Raw genomic sequence first — 23,340 nt, 5'->3', positions numbered from 1 at the left:
AGCGGAACTTGTTGAATAAATAGGGAAATGAACGGCAGACTGTCACACAATCTGCTGATTGCTACACAGGAATTCCTGTTGCCCGCATTCCTGCCTCCTGCCTCCTTTTTTCGGCGCTACAAGTGGAGCTTGTTGGAGGTCTTGGCTCGCTAATAGCATTTCGGGGAGTCCTGCCAGGTACACCGTGAAACGACAAAATAGTTGCCTAATGAATAAGATGATGACTAGAGCAGCGGAGGGGCCTTAATTGGCGGGCGACGGGAAAGTTAGGCGTGCAATAGTTGAATTATTTTATAAATAGAAAGAACCTAGATCAAACAAAGCTGTTTTTAAAAACACGTACTCACTGTTTTTAGTTTAGCCGGGAAATAAGTTGGCATCAAAGGAAAGTTTTTAGCCTCTAAAACATTTTGTTGGTAAAAAGAAGAGTGATAATGGAAGTTGGCAACTCTTAAACAATGTACATAAAGTGTGTGCTAAAAGTACATAGTTTTCATTTTAGTTGCAACCAAATGTATTCATGAAAGATAAGAGTTTGTATCCTGTTTTCCCCCTTTAATAGCTTACAATTCTATCAAATGATGTTTGAGGTCTTGCTGATTTGGGTATGGTAAATTAATGATGGCCAATGTTGGGCATAGGAGTTCCCTTCTAATGCTTTGTTAGCTAACTTTTGGGGCGTTTTCCCAAGTGAGCATCCACAGTTCACACAGCGGAGTGAACAAAACATTGGCAAACTCCATAAGGAGGGAGCTCTGGAATCTATACCATGAGAATGACAAGTGCATAATTTATGCGAACAATAGTGGCCACTGTTTGGCATCTCAATTCACACGGCGGGGCAGACAAAATTGTTACACAAACCAAAAGGCAGTTGGGCATTTTTGCCCCACCTGTCTGTTTACACAAGCTAATGGGCACATTCATTTTATTTCTCAGAATAAGGAGAAGAAAAACAAATATTTTCTTATGTTATTTGCCTCTGAGAATTGTGTGATGCCGGGCAGTGATGTGGGGCAGAAACTTAAAAAAAAGTATATTCCAACGATAAATAAGATCGTTTAGGCATTGTGTGTCTGGAAAAGTTTGCCTCGAAACTTTTTCCACTCAAACAAGAGTGGGAGATTTTCGTATTTGCCTTCAATTGGTGAATAAATTCGGAGAGCAGCTCGAAACATGTGATGTATACGCCACGTTGTCAGGATGTATTTCTGCTGCTCGCATTATTTGTCTTAGGCGCTAGCTACTTTATAATACAGCTTTGGTATACTTGCATCAGTTTGTTGTACTTTCACTTTACGTGTTTTGAGGGGCATCTAGAACAACCTTGCCATTCAACCGACCAACACCCCCCAGTCACCCCCTTCCTCAATGCATCAATGCAACAGCCTCGCTCCATCAGTGTTAACCCTCAAAAGGCCGCAGGCTGACATTGTCCTTGGTGGCTTGTCTTTTGTTTCCTCTCGCTGGGGAATGGCAAGCAGCGAGTGAGCAATAGCGAGTGGACTTACTTTTAAAGTTATATAAGTTTTATAAATATATGTAAACACAAACTGCACCCTGGGATAAATAAATAAACTGATTACGAAGTAACTGCCTTTGGGATTAAGATACCTATTACTGTACACATTCAATCAGTTCTTCAAAATTATATTCAAAGATTACTCACATAGAATTCCATTTATCTGGACTATTGTGATTGTCCTCGTTAACCCCTTTTTCATTCTGTCGAAATCTCGGAAAAAGCCAAACTGAACAAAGGATAGTGTATTGCACAATGAAGTGTGCAGTCGGTCGATGGCACTCTTACGAGTTCGGTGGCTTTTTGTTCTCGATATGTATCACGTCTTTCGTCCTTTTGGCTTTGCCCACCACAATGCATTTGCATCCCGAGTGCAACGGTCTGGAGCGTAACAAAAACTTGTCCCGCAAGTCGAATCAACAAAAGACGCAAAACTTTGTCCAAGTCCTCGAATCCTTCGAAGAAGACAAGTTGCTAACGCAATTGGTTTGGCCAATTCACCTCCCCGAAAGCGCCAACGGCGTAGAAATGTTGTGCAATTTGTCAGTCGTAAGGCGATCAAGTATTGAATAACAGAGGCAGGTTGGGGGAACTGGCTGCATCCTGATTGTTTAGATTGTTATCCGTATCCTGTTTCCAAATATGATTAGACCACAAAATTGCCTTTATTGACATTCGTTTGTTGTCCTGGATATAGTACTTGCGCAAACAGACGCCTTAAGGTCTCGCCAGTATAAATCACAGTCTTTGCTCTGCTCAACTCTTTCGTAGCATCCTTCAAAGGAAGCAGCTTCCCAAGTCTTAGGACAATTTAAGTCGAGTTCAAGACTAAAAGCGGCTTTCGTTATGCCAGTCTGGGTCTGGGAAAATATTCAGATTATCAACAAAGTGCTACGAATAATTTGCTAGCCAAGGCATGTATACGCTTACGCAATAGCGGAGAACTGTGGCCGTGGGACCATATCCTTTTGGGCGAGAGTGAATAATAAACAGTGGCCAAAAACAATGCCTGGCAATATAAATAAAATAATCAAGCCAAATGGCCCGAGAGGCGGACAATCAAAAATATATGTGCATTCACACAAAGGGCTCAACACAATTTGCATGGCTGGATTTTCGCCATACAAGGGAGACAAGGGAGAAAAGGTGTTGGAAGGACGTGCTCCTGCGGTGAAGGAAGCCAGCTGTCACAACAATGCCGAGAGCCAATGTAAAATCCGGGCATGGGCAGCGTGGGTTTTATGATTTATGGCAAGAGTGCTCTTTTGTGGCAACTTGGCTGAAAAAAGTGCGTTTCCTGGCCAACCAACCACAAGCACATCTAATATTTGTCCGAAGCCCGACTTGTGACTCTACAAACAATCCTGTTTCCGCAGGAGCTAAGCTGATTTTTCCGGAAATAGGTGCAACTGCAATTGATGTTGAAGCACTGCAGCTGCGGCTGGAAAAGTTATTCGATTTAATTTCTGCCAACTATTTAAACGCTCCACACCCACTCGACAAACATTCGGGACATTTCACGGTCGCCCAGTTTCATCGCAATATTTTCATTATACACTTTTGACAATGCCTTTGACGATGTTTCCTGCCATCAGCCCGCAGCGCCGGGTTTTGACATAATTTAATTCGTTTTTATTAAATTTATGTAAATTCTGCTTCGTCTGCTTGCAGGACTCCCAATCCCTTGGCCTGGACTAACCGAAAGTAAATTGAAATTGTAAGTAGCCGAGAGCATTTTGCACATTTCCCGATTAATCCGCTGAAAACTGTAAATTATGCTGTCAGCATCAGGGTCGGAAATGGGTTTGGTTGGAAGGAAACCGGGAATAAGCCACAGGCTGGCAGGCAAGTCAGAGTTCAGCCATGTTTAACGATTTTGCACTTGGCCAACGGGCCGTATGATTGATATTCGAAATGGTGGCGCTGCGGTTTGGTTTACGGTTAAATTAATGCGCCGCCAAGGTGTTAAATTGTCCGTAACCGCGCCCACGGCACAGAACACCCCAACGGCAGCCAAAAAATGAAAAACAATTACTGCTGTGTATCCTGAGAACACAATGGATGGTCCTGTTTCCGTGGACATTGTGGAAAAATGTCATTAGATTAATGCGTTGTTCTACACTCTACTGTGCTTTGTGGCTTCCCACAAAGATTGAGCAATGTCTCTGTCATAATACGACAGATGGAAACTAAACAATGCAATTTTCGACAAGGGCATTGTTTCCCTGTGCACCTGATAATTGCCAAGGATTGATGCATCAAAGTGACCAATTGAGGGCCGGAAAATCTGACAAATCTGGGCATTTTTAATGACCATTGAAGAATGTCCGAATATCGGAGTAAAACCGAACTCTTGTACTCTTATTGTACTGAGGGCAGTTGGTCCAATATTTATTTAATTAGTTTAGGTGAAGTTTAAAAAGTGTTACACAGTCTCTTAATATGCTCTCTTGCAAAATGTTCAAGCTTTACAGCTCCTGCTATTCAGTAAATGCAATTTACTTTCCTCGCCCGTTTTGATCACTCATACGACATGTGGAACGCGGCGAACAGCGCAGAACGGATAATTTACTTATGTAGCGCAGTGCAAAGCTGTTACGTTTTTGGGGCTGGGACTTTTGACCTTGCCACGTGGCAAACGATGGTTTCAGTTTGGTTAGCAAAACGTGGGGCAGAAGTACAGAGAGATGTGGAAATGGTTTGAATTATGCAAGCTGAGCAGCTAGCAATCGTTCTATTTTCGTATTCGAGTTGTAGCATGTGGCTAAAATTGAATTAGTGCGCAGGAAGTGTTCAATCCAAGGACCAATTTATGCGCCACATGTTGCAGCTGGCCGAAGTTCCCATTCGTCCTCGCTGAAATGGTAAAAGTTTAAATTTTTCATTGGGTGCCGGATAAAAACGAGAGTCTTACACAAAGTTTCCTTTGCCCGGAGTGAAAATGACACGGGGCTGTGCCAACTCATTTGGTGTCTGGTGGCGCAAAACTCTCGCCATCCGTTTCCGACAATCGTGGGAAATAAATTTTTAAATCTGCCTGCGAGGGGGATGTCCGCGGGAAAACACAAAGCACTTGCTGTTTCATGTAAAAGCCATCGAAAGTTTAGACAGCATAGGTTTCAGCACTGCAATTGTAACTATAAAGTATTGATTAGGGATTGTACATATAATAGCCATCGTGAGCAGGCACTCGCTCAATTATGTTCTTTAAACACTTATTATTGATAATGATAATATTTGAAGTTTGCCTTGGATGAAGTCTAAGAAAACAATGCCTGTCCTAACAGGTTTTATGAAGGTTATTTACCTTCTAAAGAGCATCTGCTAGTCGAGCTTCGGCACCTCACAGTCGGACTTGTTGAATCCACTTCAGAGCCCGGCTGAGAGTGTAAAAACAGCAGAGGCAGTCGCATTTACGGCCCAGTGTCCCAGCTGAAGGTAAACGTGCGAAGGACACTCGAGATGAGGAGGCATCTCCTGGCCAGGAGGAGAGGACGAGGGCCAGGGCTCTGAATGGAAGCTGCATGGAAGCCCTGACAAAATGTAACAGATTGGCCGCAGTGCCCACATTCAAGGCGGGGCACAAGGCTGAAACCTGGCCGGAGACCAAAGAACCATAGAAAATGTCGGGAGCCACGTAGAGCTGCATTTTTAATCCTGTTGATTTTTATTTGTTTCCGTGTTGGCCGTGCTCGACTATTTTTCATGGCTCTTTATCTGCCTAACGATTTTGCATGCTGCAGTGTGGCCCATCACCACCTCCTTCCGCTGACCTTGCACGTGTCCTTGAAGGCGAATCCCCAGGTAGATGACATAATTTCCCTTTCCTTCCAAGGAGAATTTATTTTCGTCTGCAACTCACCGATGACATTTTAAATATGCATATGAAGGACTATATTGTCATGACAACTCTCGTATCCTTTGAAAACTAGACAAAACAGATGAAAATTAAAATAGAGATGTAGACAAAGCTCGCGGAAGCAGAGTAAATGGCTCGCCAAGGTGAACGCAAAAACATACGTTGCCATTTTGGCCAAGTTCCCAAGCTCAGTCAACGCGGCAGTTAATGAGAATTTATTTAACTGACACACAGAATAAATGGGATTAGCTGAGATCTCACCAAAGCTGGACTTCTCAAGGTTTTGCTCAAAAGCAATTGCATCCAAATAGAGTCGCACAACTTTTATTTCCATTTCAATGCGGGTTGGTTGTATAAATCAGCGATTCATCCCGAAACTTAAATTCAAATGCCAGCTCATTAAAAGCCACGTTCGGCCAACTAACAGCGGAAGTTTATGTGGCCAACAAGCTAATAAAATTAGAGTAGATATAAACATGCGAAAAACGTGTAAGTCTCAGCGGGGCAAACACGTCGCCAATTACAGCGCGTGCCTTCAATCAATCAATCAATCAAGGCATCGGTCAGTTTTTGGTGGCACGATCGATTTTGACCGATTCACTTGCCACCCGGAGTGCGTTGTGAAAGTTACCAGCCTGCGTGAGGCGAACTGTAAGAGGTCCAAGCTAATAGCAGTTGGCTTTAATGAGCTGTCAAATATGACGGCGGTTACGAAATCTGAATTAGACTTTGGTGAGTTGCGATTCGAATGGAAAATTTAGTATTTGTCGGTAATGGAATTCGGATCAAAAATGAACTTTCAAGATACGAAGCAAATACACGGCACTTATCTATATGAAGTTCAATGCTGGTTTCCTTAGACATTGGGAAAATGCATTACCCCTATTCATACCTTTTTGTTTTTGAAATATTAGAAAACCCACACTTGAGCAATCAACCACGAAGGTAATTTGAAGTCCTCTTATCCCAGCTTCCGTTTGCCTCTCAGGATATTAAGTCACTCGGTATAGAAATCAGCTGAAAAGTAAAGTAAAACTAATCCCCAGTTGAGTAAAATATTGGCATTAAGTTGGCTTGGCTGAGAAGCTCTTGGCTTCGCCAAAAGCGCAGTGAGCCGGAATCCGCTTTCTCGGCCACGTTTAGTTCGAGGGGATCTGGCTTATTAAGTTGGCCATCTAACCGCAATCGGGAGATCGAAGGAAATGCCACTTCGGAGGAAACGAGGATGAGCCAACTGCCCACGTTGACAGCGGAAGGCATCCCAGGTCATTATCCTCCTCGCCGACTGCCTCATCATCATCAAGTTAATCAAAATGCCATTGGCCATTGGCCATTGGCATGGCTTGGCCAAAACTGTGCGTCGTAGAGAAAAAATTAGCTTGAAAATTGTTATAGCATTTTGTGGTTCCTCTCACCGCAGAATCAAATCGGCTTAAAAACACGCTGAAGAATTCCCTTTCATCTCGACGCGTCTTCATGCTTTTTCTTTCATTACTCTGCACTTGTTTTCATTTATTTCTGTTTTTATTTTTTGTGTTATTTTTTGTCCGAATAGCTGGCTCTGCTCACTCGCTGGAATTCTAAAGTTACTTGACCGCAACAAAGCGTTAAATTGTGCCGAGTTGTTTTCACCACTTATTTATATCAAATTTGTTCTTAATCAGCTGAAAGCGTAGCCAACTTTGCCCGCCCCATGACGAGCGGTTTATTTTAGAGCTACAATTGAGTTCACAGCCACCTCCGAGGCTGAATATCTTAAGTTAAGTTGGGGGGGAAACGCATAAAAGGATTTCATTGAAAGAGGTGGAATGCGAAAAGTGTTTAGTCACCTGAATTAGGTGCCCCCCGGGAAATGACTAAATCAGCGGCCATTATCCTTTAGAATGTTGCGTTGTAGATTCCACACATTTTAATTTTTAAAAAGGGTTCTTAAATTTTGTATTTTCATAAAATGTAGCATCAGTATCATCTCTCTATTATGCAAAGCATCTAGCTTGTAATTCTGATTAAAATTGAATTGTCAATCAATTTCTTCGCCGCACATTGGCTTCAATTGCTTAAAATGCAAGACGCATTATCCCCGCCGCTGATATCCTGGCAGCATAAGGAGCAGATTGTTGAGCACCATTCGGCATAACAATAACAGGACGAACAAAAACCCGATCCCTGCCACATCGCAGGATACGTGCGTGGCATTCCACTCGAGCCTCTGTCTTGTCCACCTGATTCCCAGGATGCGGTATTACGTGCCGGACCGTCTCAATTGCGCTCCTTCGCCACGCCCATAATCCTTTCGCGCCCCAAAGTAGACTACGTAAATTAAGCAATGCCCAGTGCTCAAGTATCACTTGCCGTGAGTTTGTGGCCAGAAAAAAAGCCCAAGGAGCTGAAGAAGGTAAAGGAAAGGTAGAAGGAGACAAAAACTAGGTCAACCGAGCGTTTTTCCCTTCCATTAGGATGTCCCAGTAGGCGCTTGACAAATTTAAAGCACTAAGCTTTTATGGAGCAATTAAGCCCGGTTAATAAAATCAACCTTTTGCTGACGACCAAACAGAAACACAGAAAGAGAGAGAGCTAAATGGATATTCGTTCCTGCCAATTAGCCTTGAGTATCCTGCATAATGTATGTGCCCGATGAACTGCCAAGGGGTCTAATAGGCATAGACAATGAGGTTGATACACGAGGGCCAGGCAGGTCTGAACTGAAATGTGTGGGCAGCTGGAGAAAGAACAGTCAATACACTTTTTAACAAACAAAGGGATAAATAATATACAAGTATGCATAAGCTCAATAAATATGTTCAATTAGAGATATATCCTTTGGCAACATGATGCTACTTTTATGCTTGGAATTTCTATTTTGCAGTGTTCTTGTAAACTCTTTCTGAGAAAATTCACTTCTTGCAGCCTAGTGTAGTGTCTCAAAGGCCTGCGCCTAATTGGGAATAAATATTTTATTGGGGAACCATAACAATACAGCTACACCAGAGATGCGAAAGGAATACATATTTACGTGAGCTAACTCCCAATCGCTAGAAGTATGAATTTGCTGGCAATCGCAATGGCTATGTGAAACCCCTCCAGATCGGAGGAACAGAGAGAGAGTGATGGCCTAGACCCACATAGTACGCAGACATCAAAAGTCAATCAATGTAATGTCAAAGCTACGTGGCTATCTGCCCAGCTTGGAGTCGCATATATAAACCAAAGGAGGGGGCGTGAAAGGACCCGACCCGACCCGGAGGACTGAGAAATGGGCAAGGGATGTGGAGTGGAAGAGGTCCCAGGGTGGTGGTGGTGCACAGCTTGACAGGAATATATTACACTCGCCGCCCAGTTGGATGCCTTAGCAGTACCTGGCCACGCCCACCCAGAAAATGGTTGCAACTTTACAGCTTTAAGCCAACTTGCCCAGCCCAGACCGCGCTGCAGATAAATGTATCTACGTGCCTGCATGTGGGGATCTGGATGCCATTGTTTGGCACAAAAGGCTCCAAAACAATCGGTGGAAAGTAAGCGCAAATAACACAGCAATGAATAGGAAAAGTGCACTCACGAAGTCCCGTTTTCTGCTGAAATTTGGATTGTTAAATGGATTTTTTCAATTAGTTTACCGGTGCGGTTGAAGGTTTAGAAGGTAGTAAGATTTCAATTAAGAAGATACTTAACCAAAGTGCTTGAAAGTGCATCTCGCACTCACAAATTGAATATCCCTTATGGGTAACCTAACTAATAACTAACAACCATTGTCTAAACACTTCACGAATAACTATAAATCAAATAAATATACCCAATGACGAATTTGTAGGAAGTCGTAAGCTGATATAGACTCTAATAGGCTTATAATTATGCACTGTTTCAGCTTTTCAGTATCGCTGCTTTCCAGCTATTACAATTTAATTAAAATGCCATAAAGAGGCAACAGCTGGTTGGGATTGCCAACTAGCAAACTGAAAAGTGAGACGGGATTCCGGTGGAGTCCTGGTAAATAGCAGGCTTCACCCACTCCGGTGGCCAACTGTCCAGGAGTGGGATGGAGATCCGTGATTACGGAGATGAGCTTACAGTCATTTAACTTTGCCATCGCTGCACTTCATTTGGCACGCACGATGGCAGTGGTGTTGGTTATTGAACTCACTGTATAAATAGTTGGTACTTTATCAATTAAGTATTAGGAACAATTATTTTATAAAATATATATATTTCAGTATTTATAAGAAGGTGTTTTTCTATTGGCTTTCAAAGAAACTTTAGCTTTTTCAATATTTCTTTTAAATATTCCTCTTTTGAGTCGCTGCCGTGAAGTGTCAGAGTCATTAAGAGCGATTAAAGTCTCCTTTTTATAATATAATTTTATGCAGCTACCACAAATTATGGCACTGGTTGGAGGTACTATATCCTTTTAGCTGTAGGGTCCTTCAGTGTCCTGCGCATTTTCCCTGCTGGGTAATGCGAGCTCGAAGCCATTTAATTAATGCTGAGCATTAAGCGCGATTATGTGGAATAAATGAGCAGAAGAACCGGTAGAAACGATTAACCCACAGGAAGGGGCAATGTGGCTGAAACAACTCACTTAATGGTCAATTGGCTAAGAGCAGCTTTCCGAGTGTTAAATTGAACACGAATCGATGCACCGGCCAGGATTTCCTCCCATGCTCTCTGTTTTAAGGCTTCATCCAACTACTTTAGTGGAGGTGGAATCAAACTCCCAAAGGATTCACATTCGAACCGAAAGTGGGTGGTGTTTGCCTGAAGTTTGGAAAATCGAATCCATTTCGGCGGACAAACAAAGAAACAAACAACGAAGACAAACAAACATCGGCTAACAAGCAACATGTGCGAGTTGAGAAATGTTTGCCGTGCGTGGTAAATAATTCCGAAATTCCGCCTGCTCAGAGGCCTGAAAGTGATAAGAGATAAGAAGTCGCGATGGAGTGTGTGCCAAAAAAAGGCGAATATAAAGTAGCCGAGCGGAAAGTGAAAAACTTCAGATTGCAAATAATAAAGGGCGAAGGAGAAAAGTGAAAAGCGCTCGGGAAAATACGGCCAGACATCCCGACATCCTGTGTTCCAGGTAATTGAAGAAGCAGTTGGGGTAGAAAAATGTGTAATGTTCGAGGACAGCCAGCGAAATATGCTTTATTGATTGGATAAATATTTAATGCGCTGGGGCAACGCATTTCTTTCAGCGGGGCTGGCAAATTTGCGTGTAAAACGGCTTATTACGGTCACGTTCCTCCTATAAAAGTGGAGAGTTGGCGACGCACAGGACTCGAGTATCCTGCCCAGCTGGCCCAGACCCCAAAAAGTTCGCAGGAGTCTAGCGATGGTAATTTCTGGGAAAACACAATAAGATAACTCCTGGCTAATGTCTCGGAATTTACTGAGCCACTACCAAGAAATTGGGCCAAAGGCACTAAATTTCGCCAACTCAAGCCAACTATTACGGCATGCGAATTATCTGCTAAAGTTCGGGGGAATTTTACGTGAAAATACACGTGGAAAGTTTTGAATATTTTGTACACCAAAAGAAAATAATATATTACGGATGTTCATATCGAAGAAGTTAAATCAACTTATATTAATCCTTACAAACCTACTTGATATTGAATATTATGTTTTCCGTGTAGTGAGTTAGAGATTGCTAACCCTTTCCCTGTAGAACATCAAAAACGAGGGGTATCTCACAGCGAAATAAGGAGTGAAACTAAAGACTGTTTCCATTTAACAACTCTGAACTATTAGATCCTCAGGCGAGTCTTTATCGAGTTACACAGGTAGGCAACTACCTGAAATAAACTTCCTGAGGAGAGGGGTTGTTGTTTGCTGAAGGGCTGTGATGACGTCTAACATCATTAATAGTGTCCTTTCATGTTTTGGTGGTCGTGGTCAAGGCAAAACAAACAGTCCAAGAGCAGCCGGCCTTTCAGGGACAACAGAGCTGGACACAAGTCCTCCATGAGCTCGTGGAACTTCCTGACGTGGAGGATGCGACTGGGGTTCAGAGGGTTATTTGCCCTCGCTGTCGTTTCAGGCCACTTTATTTGCCCGTTTGCCGTTCTGCTCCCAGGCTGCAAACTGTAAAAACTGTGTAAAAATCACGTTCATCACATAAACACACAGTTCCAGCCACATTACGCACGAAAAAGGGACCGCAGCTGTAGGACAGGCATAATTAATTACCCCCAGGCCGCAAACATTTTGCAGCCACTATCTGGCCATCGAAACCCCATGCATTCCTCACACTGGACCGCCCAAAATAGGCCGAAAGGATGGGAAGCAAGGCCATCTCCACCTGGCATTCCGAATTTGGCCAGGAGGTCAGGTGTCAAGTTTAAGCTGTCCGCTTACGGATTCAATTTACCGGTGGTTATTGGCATACTCGTGGCCAACGAATATGACTCAGGGGCAGAATATCTGTCATTCCTGGAATTTTCTGTGGAAGCCAAGGACATCTGCAAATGACAGTGTCGAATTTGTTAATTAAACATACAGATAAAACTAAATTTGTTATGTATCCAACTGGCATAGCAACTTGCTGTTTAGATTAGATATGCATAAATGGAAAATATTTTATCTATCCAAAGTACTTGATATCGATCAAATTATTGAAGTATCTTTGTTCATCGTTACAATTATTTAAAGGCAATTAGAACTCACTGTACTTCCGATAAATTTTAGTGATGTTGGGTACTACTACACTTAACTAATTGATGGCGGGAGTCAGTCAGTTAGCAACTTGTAAAGCCAAGAATTCCTCATCAATTCGCCAGCGTTTTAATTAAGACCTAAGTGAATTGCAACTGGGCGATCAACTGGCCAAAGGGGTCATAAATCGAAGTTCCAAATGAAGACTGACCCTCGGGGAGATTCCCATTACTCGAAACTAGCAGGTGAACAAAATTTAATTAGGCGTCCAAGTGAGAACTTGGCGATTTCCCATCGCTCGTGTGCAATTGTCATAATTAAGAGTGATGAATGAGTCGGCAAATGGGGCAAGTTGCAGTTGCAATCCCTACTGAGGATGCGAGCATGGATTGCCTTTAACTTTCATTGGATCCCAGACTGCAGATTGCGTGTCTGGCACTTTTGCTAATAGTTTTCAATTGCATGTTCTTGGCCAAACAGCATTCCTCATTCCCCATGCCGCTGGAAACGGAAGTTCCCAAGTCAGTCAACTCAGCTCAACTTGACTCTGCTGATGAATTGCACAAATTAAAGCTGAAAGGTATTTTAAATGAAAATGTTAAAAATGTGGTTCTTGCTTGCTGGGCTTCCTCGGCGTCTGTTCCTTTTGTTTGTCGCTGTCTTTCCGTTTTCCTGGCATCTCAGATGGTTTTTGTTCATGGCCGAGCTACGGAACAGATTATATGGATAATTTCAATTTATCTGGGCTTAGAGGAGCAGCGACGTGAACCATTTCTGCGGAACTCATTAGAGTTCCACGCACTGCAGATGCACTTGAAGCCGCTTAAACAGCCACGGAGCTCTTTAATTGGACGTGACGGTAATGGCTTAATTCTTATCCGAAATCAAAACCTAATTACTTTCCAGCAAAATCATTAGGCATATTTCAGTGTTTGATTTTTCCCACACCTCGGCAAACGCATTACTGTGTAAAATATAATTAAAATCACTCAGCTAATCAGGCTTACCAGACAATGGCATAGTCATAAGCTCATAAATTCCAACCACACTCCATCTCCCCACCGATAAAAGGGGGAACTATTAAAGGGATTCCCGACTCTTATCTGTGGGTGAAAGTAAACCGCAGGTTGGAGCATTTTACGGTCAGTTTCACATTTCAGTTGGGGCGCGTCAATGGGCCACGGGCTAATATATTCAAATATATACTTAAAACACTAATTATAATTGCATAAAGGAGCGCGCAGTGGGTGGCCTGAATAAACGCATCGAATGCACCGAATTTAACTTTAATGGTAGCTTAATGTAATTCATTTTATGCATTGTGACATTTTCTGCCCGGTGCGGCTCTCTGCCTGGCATTGTAATGGAATTTGCATTGTGGCATCTGTCGCATCCGTGCCATGGGGCGTATACGTAATTTGAGTTTTAACCAAGCTCCCTGGGGTGAATAAGGGACTGTTGAAAACCTACTTTGGCCGCACAGTCGAGGCAAGTTATTCGAATACACAGGAATAAATAGCAAACTGGACAATGCAGTGCCCAAGGAAGCACTCAAAATGGCTTAAGTTTAAGTAAATATGCGAAGGGGATTCAACATCCATTTGTTGCTGTTATTCGTTTCACTCGAGCTGTAAATATTGACTATTAATAAAAACCCCCTTGCATCCTCTTGCAGTCAGCACGTTCTCGGCTCCGGACCAGTGCACATCCATCGAGCGGCAGCCGGGTTTTGCATGCTGGCCGGGCAGATAGCCCCGGCGTGAGCACACACATCGGGCTGGAAAAGATATAGCCATCGAGTCAGCCAGCCAGACAGCCAACGAGCCAACCAGCCATCCAGCTGCATCGAATATATCTCGGCCAAATGTACGCCGGTCGGGCGACACAATTTGCCAAAACCATCAGCAGCATGGCGTGCAGCATACAGAAGCAACCTCAGGCGCCGCAATCAGTGGATCCTGGCACTGCAGGAGTGGATCGGGTGGGTGAAGCAGGCGGTGGCCCCAGTGGAGCTGGCACCGTTCCCTCCACGCCGAAAGCCACGACCGCCCAGCCGAGAGGCTCCCTGCCAACGGACGTGAACCAGCCACCGTTGGAATTTCAGTGGCCACCGCCCGTTCCCGTTTCGATACACACGAGCAACTTGCGTCTGAACATGATGAACCAGGATCCCAAGGACCTCCACACAGCCAGAGCCATTATCGAGGAGCTGCGCTCCAAGGTGCGCTTCCAGACGGAGCACATCATGAAGTGGCGCAAGGCGTATGCCATGCAGGTGAGGTTATCCTTCTATAATATTTAAAATATTTAGAAAAGTGATTGCCCAAGTCCACATCCTAAATGCCCATCTTTAATTCCTGTCCTCAGGTCCAGCAGCACTATCGTTACCAGAAGGAGAAATCCGATCAGATGAACTCGTTGACCTCGCAGCTCTTGCTCCTGGAATCCCGACTGAAGCGGAAGCAGAAGCAGATAGCCAGTCTATTGAACCATCGGGAGTTGACCATCCAGCGTCAACAGAAGATCATCGACACCCTGTCCTCCCGGCTGGTGGATCATGGGCTGGAGACCATTGAAGCTAGCTATGCCAACGAGTTGGACTCCCTGAACGACTCGGATTCGGCGGTGGTCCTGGAGGACATCGACTCGGACAGCCCAATGACATTGGGCACGCGACGGAAGAGTAGTGGCGCTGGCGGATTGGGCGGCGTGCTGGGCAGCGATGGCATCACCATAGTGCGGTCCATATCCGATGCAATCGAGACGAATCACAACAAATACGGAGCGGCCAGGCGAAACAACTGCTTCCTGCGGCGTCCCGATATCCTGGAAACGGTTTACTCCGTCGAGGAGGATCCCGAACCCACCACGGACGTGGCCGAGAAGCGGGACAAGTTCAAGAACCGCTCCGACAAGGCTCTTAGCTCCAGCTCGACCGAGGGCCAGATAGACGCCGCCAGTCCCTCGACCGCGGACAAAGCCAAAGATTCATCGCCCGTCGACGGCGGATCCACCATTCCAAGACGCCAACTGGGAGCCCTCAAGAGATCTCCCAGCCACGACTCTCCCTGCACCACACTCAGTGTCAAGGTCCCCCAGCTGCAGCCACCATCTCCTCCACCATCGACGCAAGGAGTCCAGGATCCGCCCAACGGAAAAACCCAGGTAACTGAAAATAAAAAGATTAAACTGCAAAATGTTGCACTTAAATTTTAAATTTCAGGATTATGTTGAGCCAATGGAGGGAATTCCCATTTTCTTAGATTGCGAAATAGACTTATAACGTTTATTAAATTATGAAACTTTACTAGATGAAATACTTTTTGTTTTCCTGCATAGCACCAAATCTTTCAATTAAATGTATTAAACGAATCTTTGGCTTTTCCAATGAAGCATAAATCGTTCTATCTTACATGCATAGTTAATGTATATATCCCTTTCCAGGTCACCAACTACAACCGGGTCATGCTCAACCATCGCTCGGTGACCAAGCCCAAGGACGTCAAGTACAAGCGCATCAACAAGGCGAAGTCCAAGAGTCTGGAGGAGCTGCGAGGGCGCCTTAAGAACCTGGTGGAGCGGCCTCCTGGCCTTGACGGCGGCTACTCCGGCGGCATGATGCCGCAGGCGGCGCAGTCATATGCGTGACATTCGCAGCAGCCGGACGGAGAGTCCCAGAGGTCAACGGAGGGGGTGAAGAACGGCCAGCCGGAGGCGGCGATGGAACCTCGTCCGCGGAGGGAGACCTCGACCTCGGCCGCGACCTCGACCTCGACTTCGATCTCCGCCCCCCAGGAGCCGCAGGGCAGCAGACATGGCTTTCCCAAGAGGTCGCTGACCTTGCCGCGCATCCTGGTGCCCCGGCAATCGGCAGCGGGACTGGCGGGCTCGAGCGGCGGGGGCGGCGGTGGGCGTGGCGGCTTCTAGCAATTAAAGAAATTTTTCATACGCAATTGTGATAAAAAGTAAACACGTTTTCTTCCTCCGTCTCTGTAGTGCCGACTTCAGTTGCTTTAACATGATTCTCTTTTGTAACATTTGTTTCCTTGACATTTATCCTGCGCCTAGTTTGGTAAACTATGCATTTACTTAAGTTAAGCTTAAGTTTTACAAAAACGGAACTGCATTTTGACTTAACATTACACATAGTTTCTCACAAAACAAATAAATCATTTTTAAAACTTATTTTTCTGTCTATGATTTTCACACTTTACAAGAAGCGTATGAAAAATTTCGCCAAACGTAAGTCAGATATTTCTTACAAAAGAACGGAAAGTGTACTCGAGGACAATATTTCCAAATCCCAGATGTTGAATGGTGAGTAGCTCCAGTCAGTCCCAGAATCGTGGGTGAAAATAGGCTAGAAAGGATATTATAAAAATTTACTCAAGGTATTACTAAATAGCCTGTAAGAACAAATGCATATTTACGTTTAAGCAAAGTGTTAATCGATAATATTACCTATATATTTCCGCAACGTTTAAGAGCTTCTCTGAACATTCGTTTACACATATAAAGCATTTCGACTTGCTTTTGAAAACTATACAACCGAAAAATGTTAGAACATACTTCTCTATTGATATTCGACCTAGTTGTAAGCTCTACTCCATGGACTGTCTTCTAGATAACAGAATTTACAATTGATCATAAATATATATGAGTATATTTTCTTACTAACTATTACTAGCCATTTATAAGTATTTAAGAACTCTAGCTAGCATAAGAAAGAAGCATATTATTTTTGCATTTTGTCACGATTATTTTATAACTTGTTATCGACTATTGGGGTCTGCTGGCCCCAATGTCCTGAATGTCAGATGTACCTTGAGAACTCGTAAAATACTGTACAGATTTAATCCAAATATCACCGTTAGTATAAGCAACTCCTTAGGTGTGAACTTCGACAATGGCTGCTATCAGGTCTCAATTATAAAGAATACATAAATATATTTAAAAGCCAAATCAGTACAATGCCTGGACAGCTGCAACACAACAAGCGATGTATAAATGCGAAATAACTTATATCAAATATATATCAATATGCAACTCGGTGTTTCAGTGGTTGTCCTACTACAATGTGTACCTACATACGTGTGTTATCTCGAAATGCGGATTAAAATTGTTCAAAACAAAACATTTCCAATATTGAACTATAAAGTATGCATTCCTCAGTCAATTGGACGTTAATTTAATTATTTTAGGCTGATTGTTGGAAATGGCAGTGTGTTTGCCAACAATCGCGGGTAAAGCGTGTTATTCTGAACGTAAATTTAATAAGACTTATGCATAAGTACTTTTGCAGAGATACAAAATGAAATAGTTATAAGGACGTTTATCGCATGCCAAACGCTCCTTCATTTTTATAAACTTATGTAACCGATATGATGTAAGCAATGATTTTTCACTATTCGTTTAATTTTTCACGTATTCATATTTCTCATACAACAGAATTTTTATTAATTTTTTTATTTTTTACAACCCTAAGAGAAATGATAGAAAATATGGTTATTTTACACATTATTAAGGATGATTTTGTAATCCAGTCTCTTTTCTTCACATTTCATTCATTAAAAGAAAACACTTTTTCGATTTTAACAAACTTCAGAGATAAGATTGAAAATGTTGTAAATGTACAAAAGATAAAGAATATTTTGATTATCCGGACAACTTCCTTCCCGTTACAAGCCAATTTACAAATGCTGAATATGAATATATATATATATATATATATATATATATATATATATATATATATGTAGCCCGGATCAATACGAGAATACAGTAGCTTGCTAATAACCTAAGTATATGCTAAGATGTGTAATTTACAAATCTAATTGTTAATGTTACTCGTGTGTATGCAGATTACTACTAACATTCGACTAGACGGCATCTTTTTTTCCTAGCTAGCTTAAATAGAAAATCACGAACGAACATTAATGGCCATTAATTTGCTCACTCTACGAAATTCGAATAAACAGTACTTGAGATATTTTCTACTTGCGCTTAATAAAACAAACAAAACCTAAGTCGAGATTGTTTGGGTGGGGAGACCGTTTGGCATCCGTCCGGCATGATCAGTCTAAATCGAGCAGCGATCGGAGGAGCATGGCGAGATCAGGGCGCAGTTCGAGGTTTCTTATCGGCGGCAGCACTTGCTGCTGGGTGCTTCTGGGTCTTATCTGCCTGGTGAGTCGGTGAGTCGGCGGCGGATTAGATAAGGAACTTATTGATTTTCCTCTCGATTGCCAGGCTCTGGCGGACTCAGCCCAAGTGAAAGAACGCAGCCCTACCATCTTGGCGGGGAACACAATTCAGGCGGTGGAGAGGCTCTTCAATCAGGTGCTCTACGCGACCATCGAAGATGCCCGCCAAAGACTTCCGGCTCTTCCGGCCAACGAAACCATCGATCGGCAGTACTTCGAGGAGCTCGACCTGGTTGCTGGGAACGAGGACTACTACAGCACTGCTTTCTATATCTTCGCCTGGATAAACAGCGACCTCATGTACCACAAGACTCCCGATAAGTTGCTCGTCGAGGTTCTTCCCGGCGAGAAGATCGCCATCCGCAGATTCTTCGCCAAGGTCAAGCCGCATCTCACCAAGTATCTGCGACTCAGTCGACAGGACAGGTCTGAATTGGTTTCCAACGTCACCCAATTGGCCACCGAAACTGAGGACAGTCTGATCACAACCTTCTTGGAGTTTCCCCAGAACTTGAAGAGCCAACTTCCTGAGCTTCAGCTAATGGACTACACCAAATTGGCTCAGGCTTTGGTCCAGGGAGTGGCCAGTGGTATATGGACGAAGGCTTAAGATTAATAGCTAAATATTTAAACAATATCATAGAATTAGGAACTGCTTGTAATAAAATGAGAATTGTACTTTAAACAAAAATATTTGGAATCTATTTATACGAGGACCTTATTCCTGAAAAAATTCCGTTTAACTTCCGGGAAATTTCCAACTGCCTGATCGACATGTGTAGATCTCGGGAACTGATACTTTAAAGCAATAAAGATATTATCGTGACTTGGAACTATATACGACTTTATAATCACAAAATGCATGGTTTCCACTACCCACTAATTAAAATATCAAGGGGCAGCGCTCGTTCTTATCACGCTCACCGATTTCTGAAGACTGATTACAGTCTATAGGTTGTCTCACGATCAGTGGGTATTCATTATCCCATTTTGTATCAACTTTGTGAAATTAAGAGAGGGATTATAAAAGGAATCAGTTCGATAGAGACTAGATACAGTTTCGAATCATGGCTAGCAGATTAACTTGGACTTTTCTAGTCGCAGTGGCTGCCCTCCAGCTTTCGGTAAGATCCTTAGATTCGCTAATATCCTTCTGGAATAAACTTTTACTTTCAACTTGCAGCTGGCAGCTCCTCCAATTAACAAATGGCAGTTACAATTCGAAGTGTCCAGTGAACTTTTTCAAATGGTAACAGATGCCATGGAACAGCTGAGACATGTCTTCCAACTGGTCATCGACGAGGCCGAACTCATTTTACCACCGGAATCTAAAGGACACATTCTCAGGGAGCTTAAGGACTTCGTCGCGGCCTTGGACACCCTGGACTTCGATGATTCATTCGAGCTGAATAGACTGGAGGATGCCCTTGAGGAACTGGAAAGCATCATTTCGATTGCAGGCAGCAAAGAATTTGAATCGGAAGCTGACGAGGTTGTGGTCCAGCTATTCATACAGCACGGAGTTGAGGACCTGGAGCAGATCCTGGAAAGAAATTTGGAAACTACTCTGAAAACCGTAGAGCAGAAGGTGGAGAAGTACATGAGCACATGGTCCGACAGTCGGTTGGCCAGGAACGCGGAGTTGGTCAAGCAGTTTAATGATTTTAAGAACGAGAAGGATGTCTATGAGAAGCTGGACAAGTTAACCAACTCTGATTTCATTTGAATAAACATAAACACATAAATATGTTCCAAGTACATTTAGCTTTAAGCCAAGTAACTACAGATACATAATCAGAACGTATATATAATTTCCAGTAACTGCCTTGCTAATATCAAAACCAGTAGTCCAGAGTTCATGTTTTGTATTAGCACGCTCGCCGGAAGCTAAAACTTGATTACATATTGCAGCTGATTTAACAATCAATGAGCATATAATAAATACGCTAGTAAGTGTTTACTACTTAGTACAGGAATGACGTAAGAGATGTGGAATTCATTTTGCAAAGGCATTGAATACCTTAATATACCTTTTTATAGATTTGTAAACTGTCAGGTTTCAATTCGATAGTTTTAATGACTTTCATTCATCCTATTCAATACAATTGTTATTTAGTCTAATAAATAAACCATGCAGAAAGTAAAATAACTAATTATTTGTAATGGTAAGAATCTTCACATTAGACAGACAAGTCAGTTAGCCTCAACTAGTTATTTTTGAGAACTCGGAACTTTCATTCATAAGCATCTATTAGGAAAGGGTTTAAAAGTTGCGGTAAGATGAACCAAATCCATCCCGTGAGTCGTACAAGTCCCGCTCGATCTGGGGAGGTCCTCTTCCGTCCGAGGTGTAGCTATAGGATTCGCTCCGGTAAAAGTTGTTCGAAGAACCCCCGGAACCAAGGGGACCACTTCTACCAGTCGGAACACTGAGGCCACCGGAGATTAGGGGGATAATGGAACCACTAGATGACATGGGTACCTGGAGAAGATGTATTAGTTATTTAGCTAGGAACACGATGGCACAAGATTACCGGTCGAGATACAAAGGTTCCTGAGTTTTGATTGCGGAATGGGGAGTCAGGAATTGGTCGACCGCCTCTGCCACGGAAATCCGGGGAACTGGGAAAAGGTCTGTTGTCGAAGCCGCTGCCTCTGGGACCCACATTGTAATCGGTTTGGAATGCATTGTCATAGATGGGTTGCTGAAATAGTTCAGTCGTCAATCGGATGTACTACTATTTGTAACTACTTATGAAAACGCTTACACGAATGGGGAAACCGTTGGATCGGGGAGGACTCTGAGGATAAAACGGTCGAGGTTGGAATGGGATAGGTCGGAGTGGAACGTCCTCCTCTTCGTAGGCGTCGGTCACCTCCTCCACTTCACCGCTAGATCTCTTCAAGGGTAATACATATATATTTATTTCCGTATATATTAAGCGTATTGGATGAGACTCACCTCTAGAAACTCGACATCGTTATCTGCCTCGACCAGGGCAGAGCTATTTCCGCCATTTAAGGAGGATCTATTAGAAATAGGTTCCCTGCTCGATTTCGGACTCACTGGCTTAAAGAGATGAGTGGGAATGCTGATAGTTTCACGGGGCACCCTTAGCTGTGGATTATGGAATATTGCATAAATATACTATCTAAGTTCTTTGCTAGCTAACTTACCTTGGGCTCCGGCAGAGTGTGGCATATCTGAAAATAAAGAACTCATTGAAGCATAAGTTGCGGACCAATCCAATGAATAGTTACCCCCTGAGCGATGAACAGACAGCCCAGCAAAACGAATTGGAGCGGCAACATCTCGCAGATCTCGACTGACACTCACGTCTCGAACTTCCGACGATCGACAGAACTATGAGTTGACTGGGTGGAATGCGCTGCAATTAAATGCAACCACGATCCCAACCCGTCCGACTGGAAATCACCAAGGTGAGAGCGTCGGGGCCCGGGGTTATCAGCCTGGGGATTACACGACAGGGAAATCAGAAGCCCATAACTCAATCTCATATGCGCAAATCAGCAAATATCATTTTCCCGAATCTAGGAGCCTTTAATTTAGGAACTAGTACTTAATGCACCGAAAGAAAACTCCAAGCAGTCCCACATTAATTGAAAAACCTTGTGCTTTCAATATTGTATATAAATATTAAAAACTCATGCAAATATAATTTAAAAGTTATTTATTGTGTTAGGAAGTACATTTCAAGAATGAAATAAAACTAAGATATTATTGACTATATGGACTAATCTAGAAGATTCAAGTCTGGAAGATTTTTCACAGTATTTAGCGCAGAGTGTTAGTAGCGTCCGTAGCCATAGGGCGAACCATATCCGCCTCCTGGACGCGGAAAGCTGGGCACAGAGATCACTGGTCTTCGGGGAATCAAATAGACCTGCGGGTAGCCAAATCCAGGTGGCTTCAGAGCCACATCCTCGTCCTTATCCTCTTCTCCAGACTTGTCCTTGGGCTTATTTTCGCCGGAGTCTTCATCGTGATTGTGGTTGTGGGGGTATCCGTAACCGGGACTGGGTGGTCCGTATCCTGGGAAGCTGGGCCAGTTACGTGGCTGGGGGAACACCGGTGGTTGGTAGGGCGAGTACGGTGATCTGAAGCTCGGATAGGAGGGGTATCCAGACAATTCCGGTGATTCCTTGTCCGCATCTTTGGAAGTGGGTGGTGTGGCCGATGGAGGAGCAAGCTTAGGTCCCGCGGCGGTGAATATCACTCCAGGGTGGGGGTAGGGATACTGAATGGGGTATGGATAGGGCTGAGGATGCGAATGAGAATGGGGATGAGAGTGGGGCTCATGCTTATGGGGCTTTGGCGTTGTGGTAGTTGTAGTGGTGGTCGTCGTAGGGGTCGTGGTTTCCGGTTCCGGAGTGGTGGACTCTGGGAGCGCAGATCCATCATTGTTTTGTTGCAAGCCATCGTCCAGTTGACCCAGTCCGTCATCCGGAGCAGCGGTTGCCTCACCCTCCTGCTCAATGGCGGGCTTCGTGGTGGTTTCTGGCTTCAGAGTGGTGGTTTCCGGCTCGGGTGTGGTGGTGGTGGTCACTTTCTTGTGGGGATGATGAGGCTGATATTGCGGGGGAATGTGGGGCTCCGGCAGGTGCGCATCATCGGTAGTCTCCTCTTCGCTGTAAAGCGAGGCATCGATTTGCTTTTTAGCCTCGTCGAGCGACAACTGAGCGTAGCTTAGAGCCAGGAGCTAGAATTAAAATGTATATTAAATTAATCATAGTTCGAGTCATTTTGTGCCGGCCAAGATCTGGCACCAACCTGGCTGATTAGAAGAAGCTTAATGAACATCCCAACCGACTGAGTTCAACTAGCAAGGGCCAAGCGAAAACTGATTGTTTTCTGCCGGCCATAGCTGACTTATATAGCTCCAGAATCGCCCACCATTATGGAAATCGGTAAGCCCACAATTACAGACAGCCCCAGAGCAATCAGCTCTCTATCTCTCTCGAAAAACCCGATTGGCATCAGGTGTTGGATGCGTCTGCCGGAATTTCCCCGGCTGCGTTCGCAAATTAAAGATCGCCGTCTATCAGTTGGTCACTAAGAGAATTGGTTCTGCCCGCAGAGTCAGGCA

The 23,340-nt window shown here is 43.8% G+C and overlaps 5 protein-coding genes and 1 long non-coding RNA gene across 7 annotated transcripts in view; 3 read left to right on the top strand and 3 right to left on the bottom strand.

The window, feature by feature from the left end:
- Positions 1-18,055, top strand: part of LOC6732887 — a 44,351-nt gene extending 26,296 nt beyond the window's left edge. Inside the window, exons 3-6 of one of the 2 annotated variants that reach the window (XM_039293809.2) lie at positions 3,194-3,239; positions 13,705-14,304; positions 14,397-15,194; positions 15,474-18,055. In XM_039293809.2, the coding sequence (XP_039149743.1) occupies positions 13,894-14,304; positions 14,397-15,194; positions 15,474-15,677 (1,413 nt within the window). In that variant the 5' untranslated portion in view covers positions 3,194-3,239; positions 13,705-13,893 and the 3' untranslated portion in view covers positions 15,678-18,055. Of the gene's footprint in view, positions 1-3,193; positions 3,240-13,704; positions 14,305-14,396; positions 15,195-15,252; positions 15,450-15,473 lie in introns of those variants that run through there. The other variant, XM_039293810.2, reaches the window with a different exon arrangement.
- Positions 15,025-15,509, bottom strand: LOC123327224. The gene is made up of 2 exons (XR_006541787.1): positions 15,443-15,509; positions 15,025-15,218 (listed from the first exon to the last, which is right to left on the bottom strand). It is a non-coding gene; the product is annotated as an uncharacterized LOC123327224 (long non-coding RNA).
- On the top strand, positions 17,992-18,923 carry LOC6732885. Its single transcript, XM_002079954.4, has 2 exons — positions 17,992-18,215; positions 18,279-18,923. The coding sequence occupies exons 1-2, from the start codon at positions 18,135-18,137 to the stop codon at positions 18,840-18,842; spliced, it is 645 nt and encodes a 214-aa protein (XP_002079990.1). The 5' UTR covers positions 17,992-18,134; the 3' UTR covers positions 18,843-18,923.
- Positions 18,924-19,199: 276 nt separating this feature from the next.
- On the top strand, positions 19,200-20,216 carry LOC6732884. Its single transcript, XM_016178043.3, has 2 exons — positions 19,200-19,356; positions 19,416-20,216. Exons 1-2 carry the CDS (start codon positions 19,300-19,302, stop codon positions 19,956-19,958), a joined length of 600 nt encoding a protein of 199 aa, XP_016025609.1. The 5' UTR covers positions 19,200-19,299; the 3' UTR covers positions 19,959-20,216.
- Positions 20,217-20,289: 73 nt separating this feature from the next.
- On the bottom strand, positions 20,290-21,633 carry LOC6732883. The gene is made up of 6 exons (XM_002079952.3): positions 21,494-21,633; positions 21,410-21,436; positions 21,195-21,350; positions 21,001-21,132; positions 20,767-20,937; positions 20,290-20,714 (listed from the first exon to the last, which is right to left on the bottom strand). The coding sequence occupies exons 1-6, from the start codon at positions 21,542-21,544 to the stop codon at positions 20,496-20,498; spliced, it is 756 nt and encodes a 251-aa protein (XP_002079988.1). The 5' UTR covers positions 21,545-21,633; the 3' UTR covers positions 20,290-20,495.
- Positions 21,634-21,907: 274 nt separating this feature from the next.
- LOC6732882 (proline-rich extensin-like protein EPR1) lies at positions 21,908-23,184 on the bottom strand. The gene is made up of 2 exons (XM_002079951.4): positions 23,025-23,184; positions 21,908-22,953 (listed from the first exon to the last, which is right to left on the bottom strand). The coding sequence occupies exons 1-2, from the start codon at positions 23,052-23,054 to the stop codon at positions 22,042-22,044; spliced, it is 942 nt and encodes a 313-aa protein (XP_002079987.1). The 5' UTR covers positions 23,055-23,184; the 3' UTR covers positions 21,908-22,041.
- Between the last annotated feature and the right edge of the window lie 156 nt (positions 23,185-23,340).

The sequence above is a fragment of the Drosophila simulans genome, chromosome 2L (genome assembly GCF_016746395.2).
Source record: "Drosophila simulans strain w501 chromosome 2L, Prin_Dsim_3.1, whole genome shotgun sequence".
Classification (NCBI taxonomy): Eukaryota; Metazoa; Arthropoda; class Insecta; order Diptera; family Drosophilidae; genus Drosophila; species Drosophila simulans.
The sequence above is the reverse complement of the archived record's forward strand: the minus strand, read 5'-3'. Positions and strand labels throughout refer to the sequence as shown.

Bases quoted from the DNA above. Each gene is read 5' to 3' on its own strand.
- LOC6732884 (XM_016178043.3), top strand. From the start codon at position 19,300: ATGGCTAGCAGATTAACTTGGACTTTTCTAGTCGCAGTGGCTGCCCTC. The intron at 19,357-19,415 runs GTAAGATCCTTA...TTCAACTTGCAG, and splicing joins TGGCTGCCCTCCAGCTTTCG to CTGGCAGCTCCTCCAATTAA.
- LOC6732883 (XM_002079952.3), bottom strand. From the start codon at position 21,544: ATGTTGCCGCTCCAATTCGTTTTGCTGGGCTGTCTGTTCATCGCTCAG. The intron at 21,437-21,493 runs GTAACTATTCAT...CTTTATTTTCAG, and splicing joins GTCTGTTCATCGCTCAGGGG to ATATGCCACACTCTGCCGGA. The intron at 21,351-21,409 runs GTAAGTTAGCTA...CATAATCCACAG, and splicing joins ACACTCTGCCGGAGCCCAAG to CTAAGGGTGCCCCGTGAAAC.
- LOC6732882 (XM_002079951.4), bottom strand. From the start codon at position 23,054: ATGTTCATTAAGCTTCTTCTAATCAGCCAG. The intron at 22,954-23,024 runs GTTGGTGCCAGA...TTTTAATTCTAG, and splicing joins AGCTTCTTCTAATCAGCCAG to CTCCTGGCTCTAAGCTACGC.
- LOC6732885 (XM_002079954.4), top strand. From the start codon at position 18,135: ATGGCGAGATCAGGGCGCAGTTCGAGGTTTCTTATCGGCGGCAGCACT. The intron at 18,216-18,278 runs GTGAGTCGGTGA...CTCGATTGCCAG, and splicing joins TTCTGGGTCTTATCTGCCTG to GCTCTGGCGGACTCAGCCCA.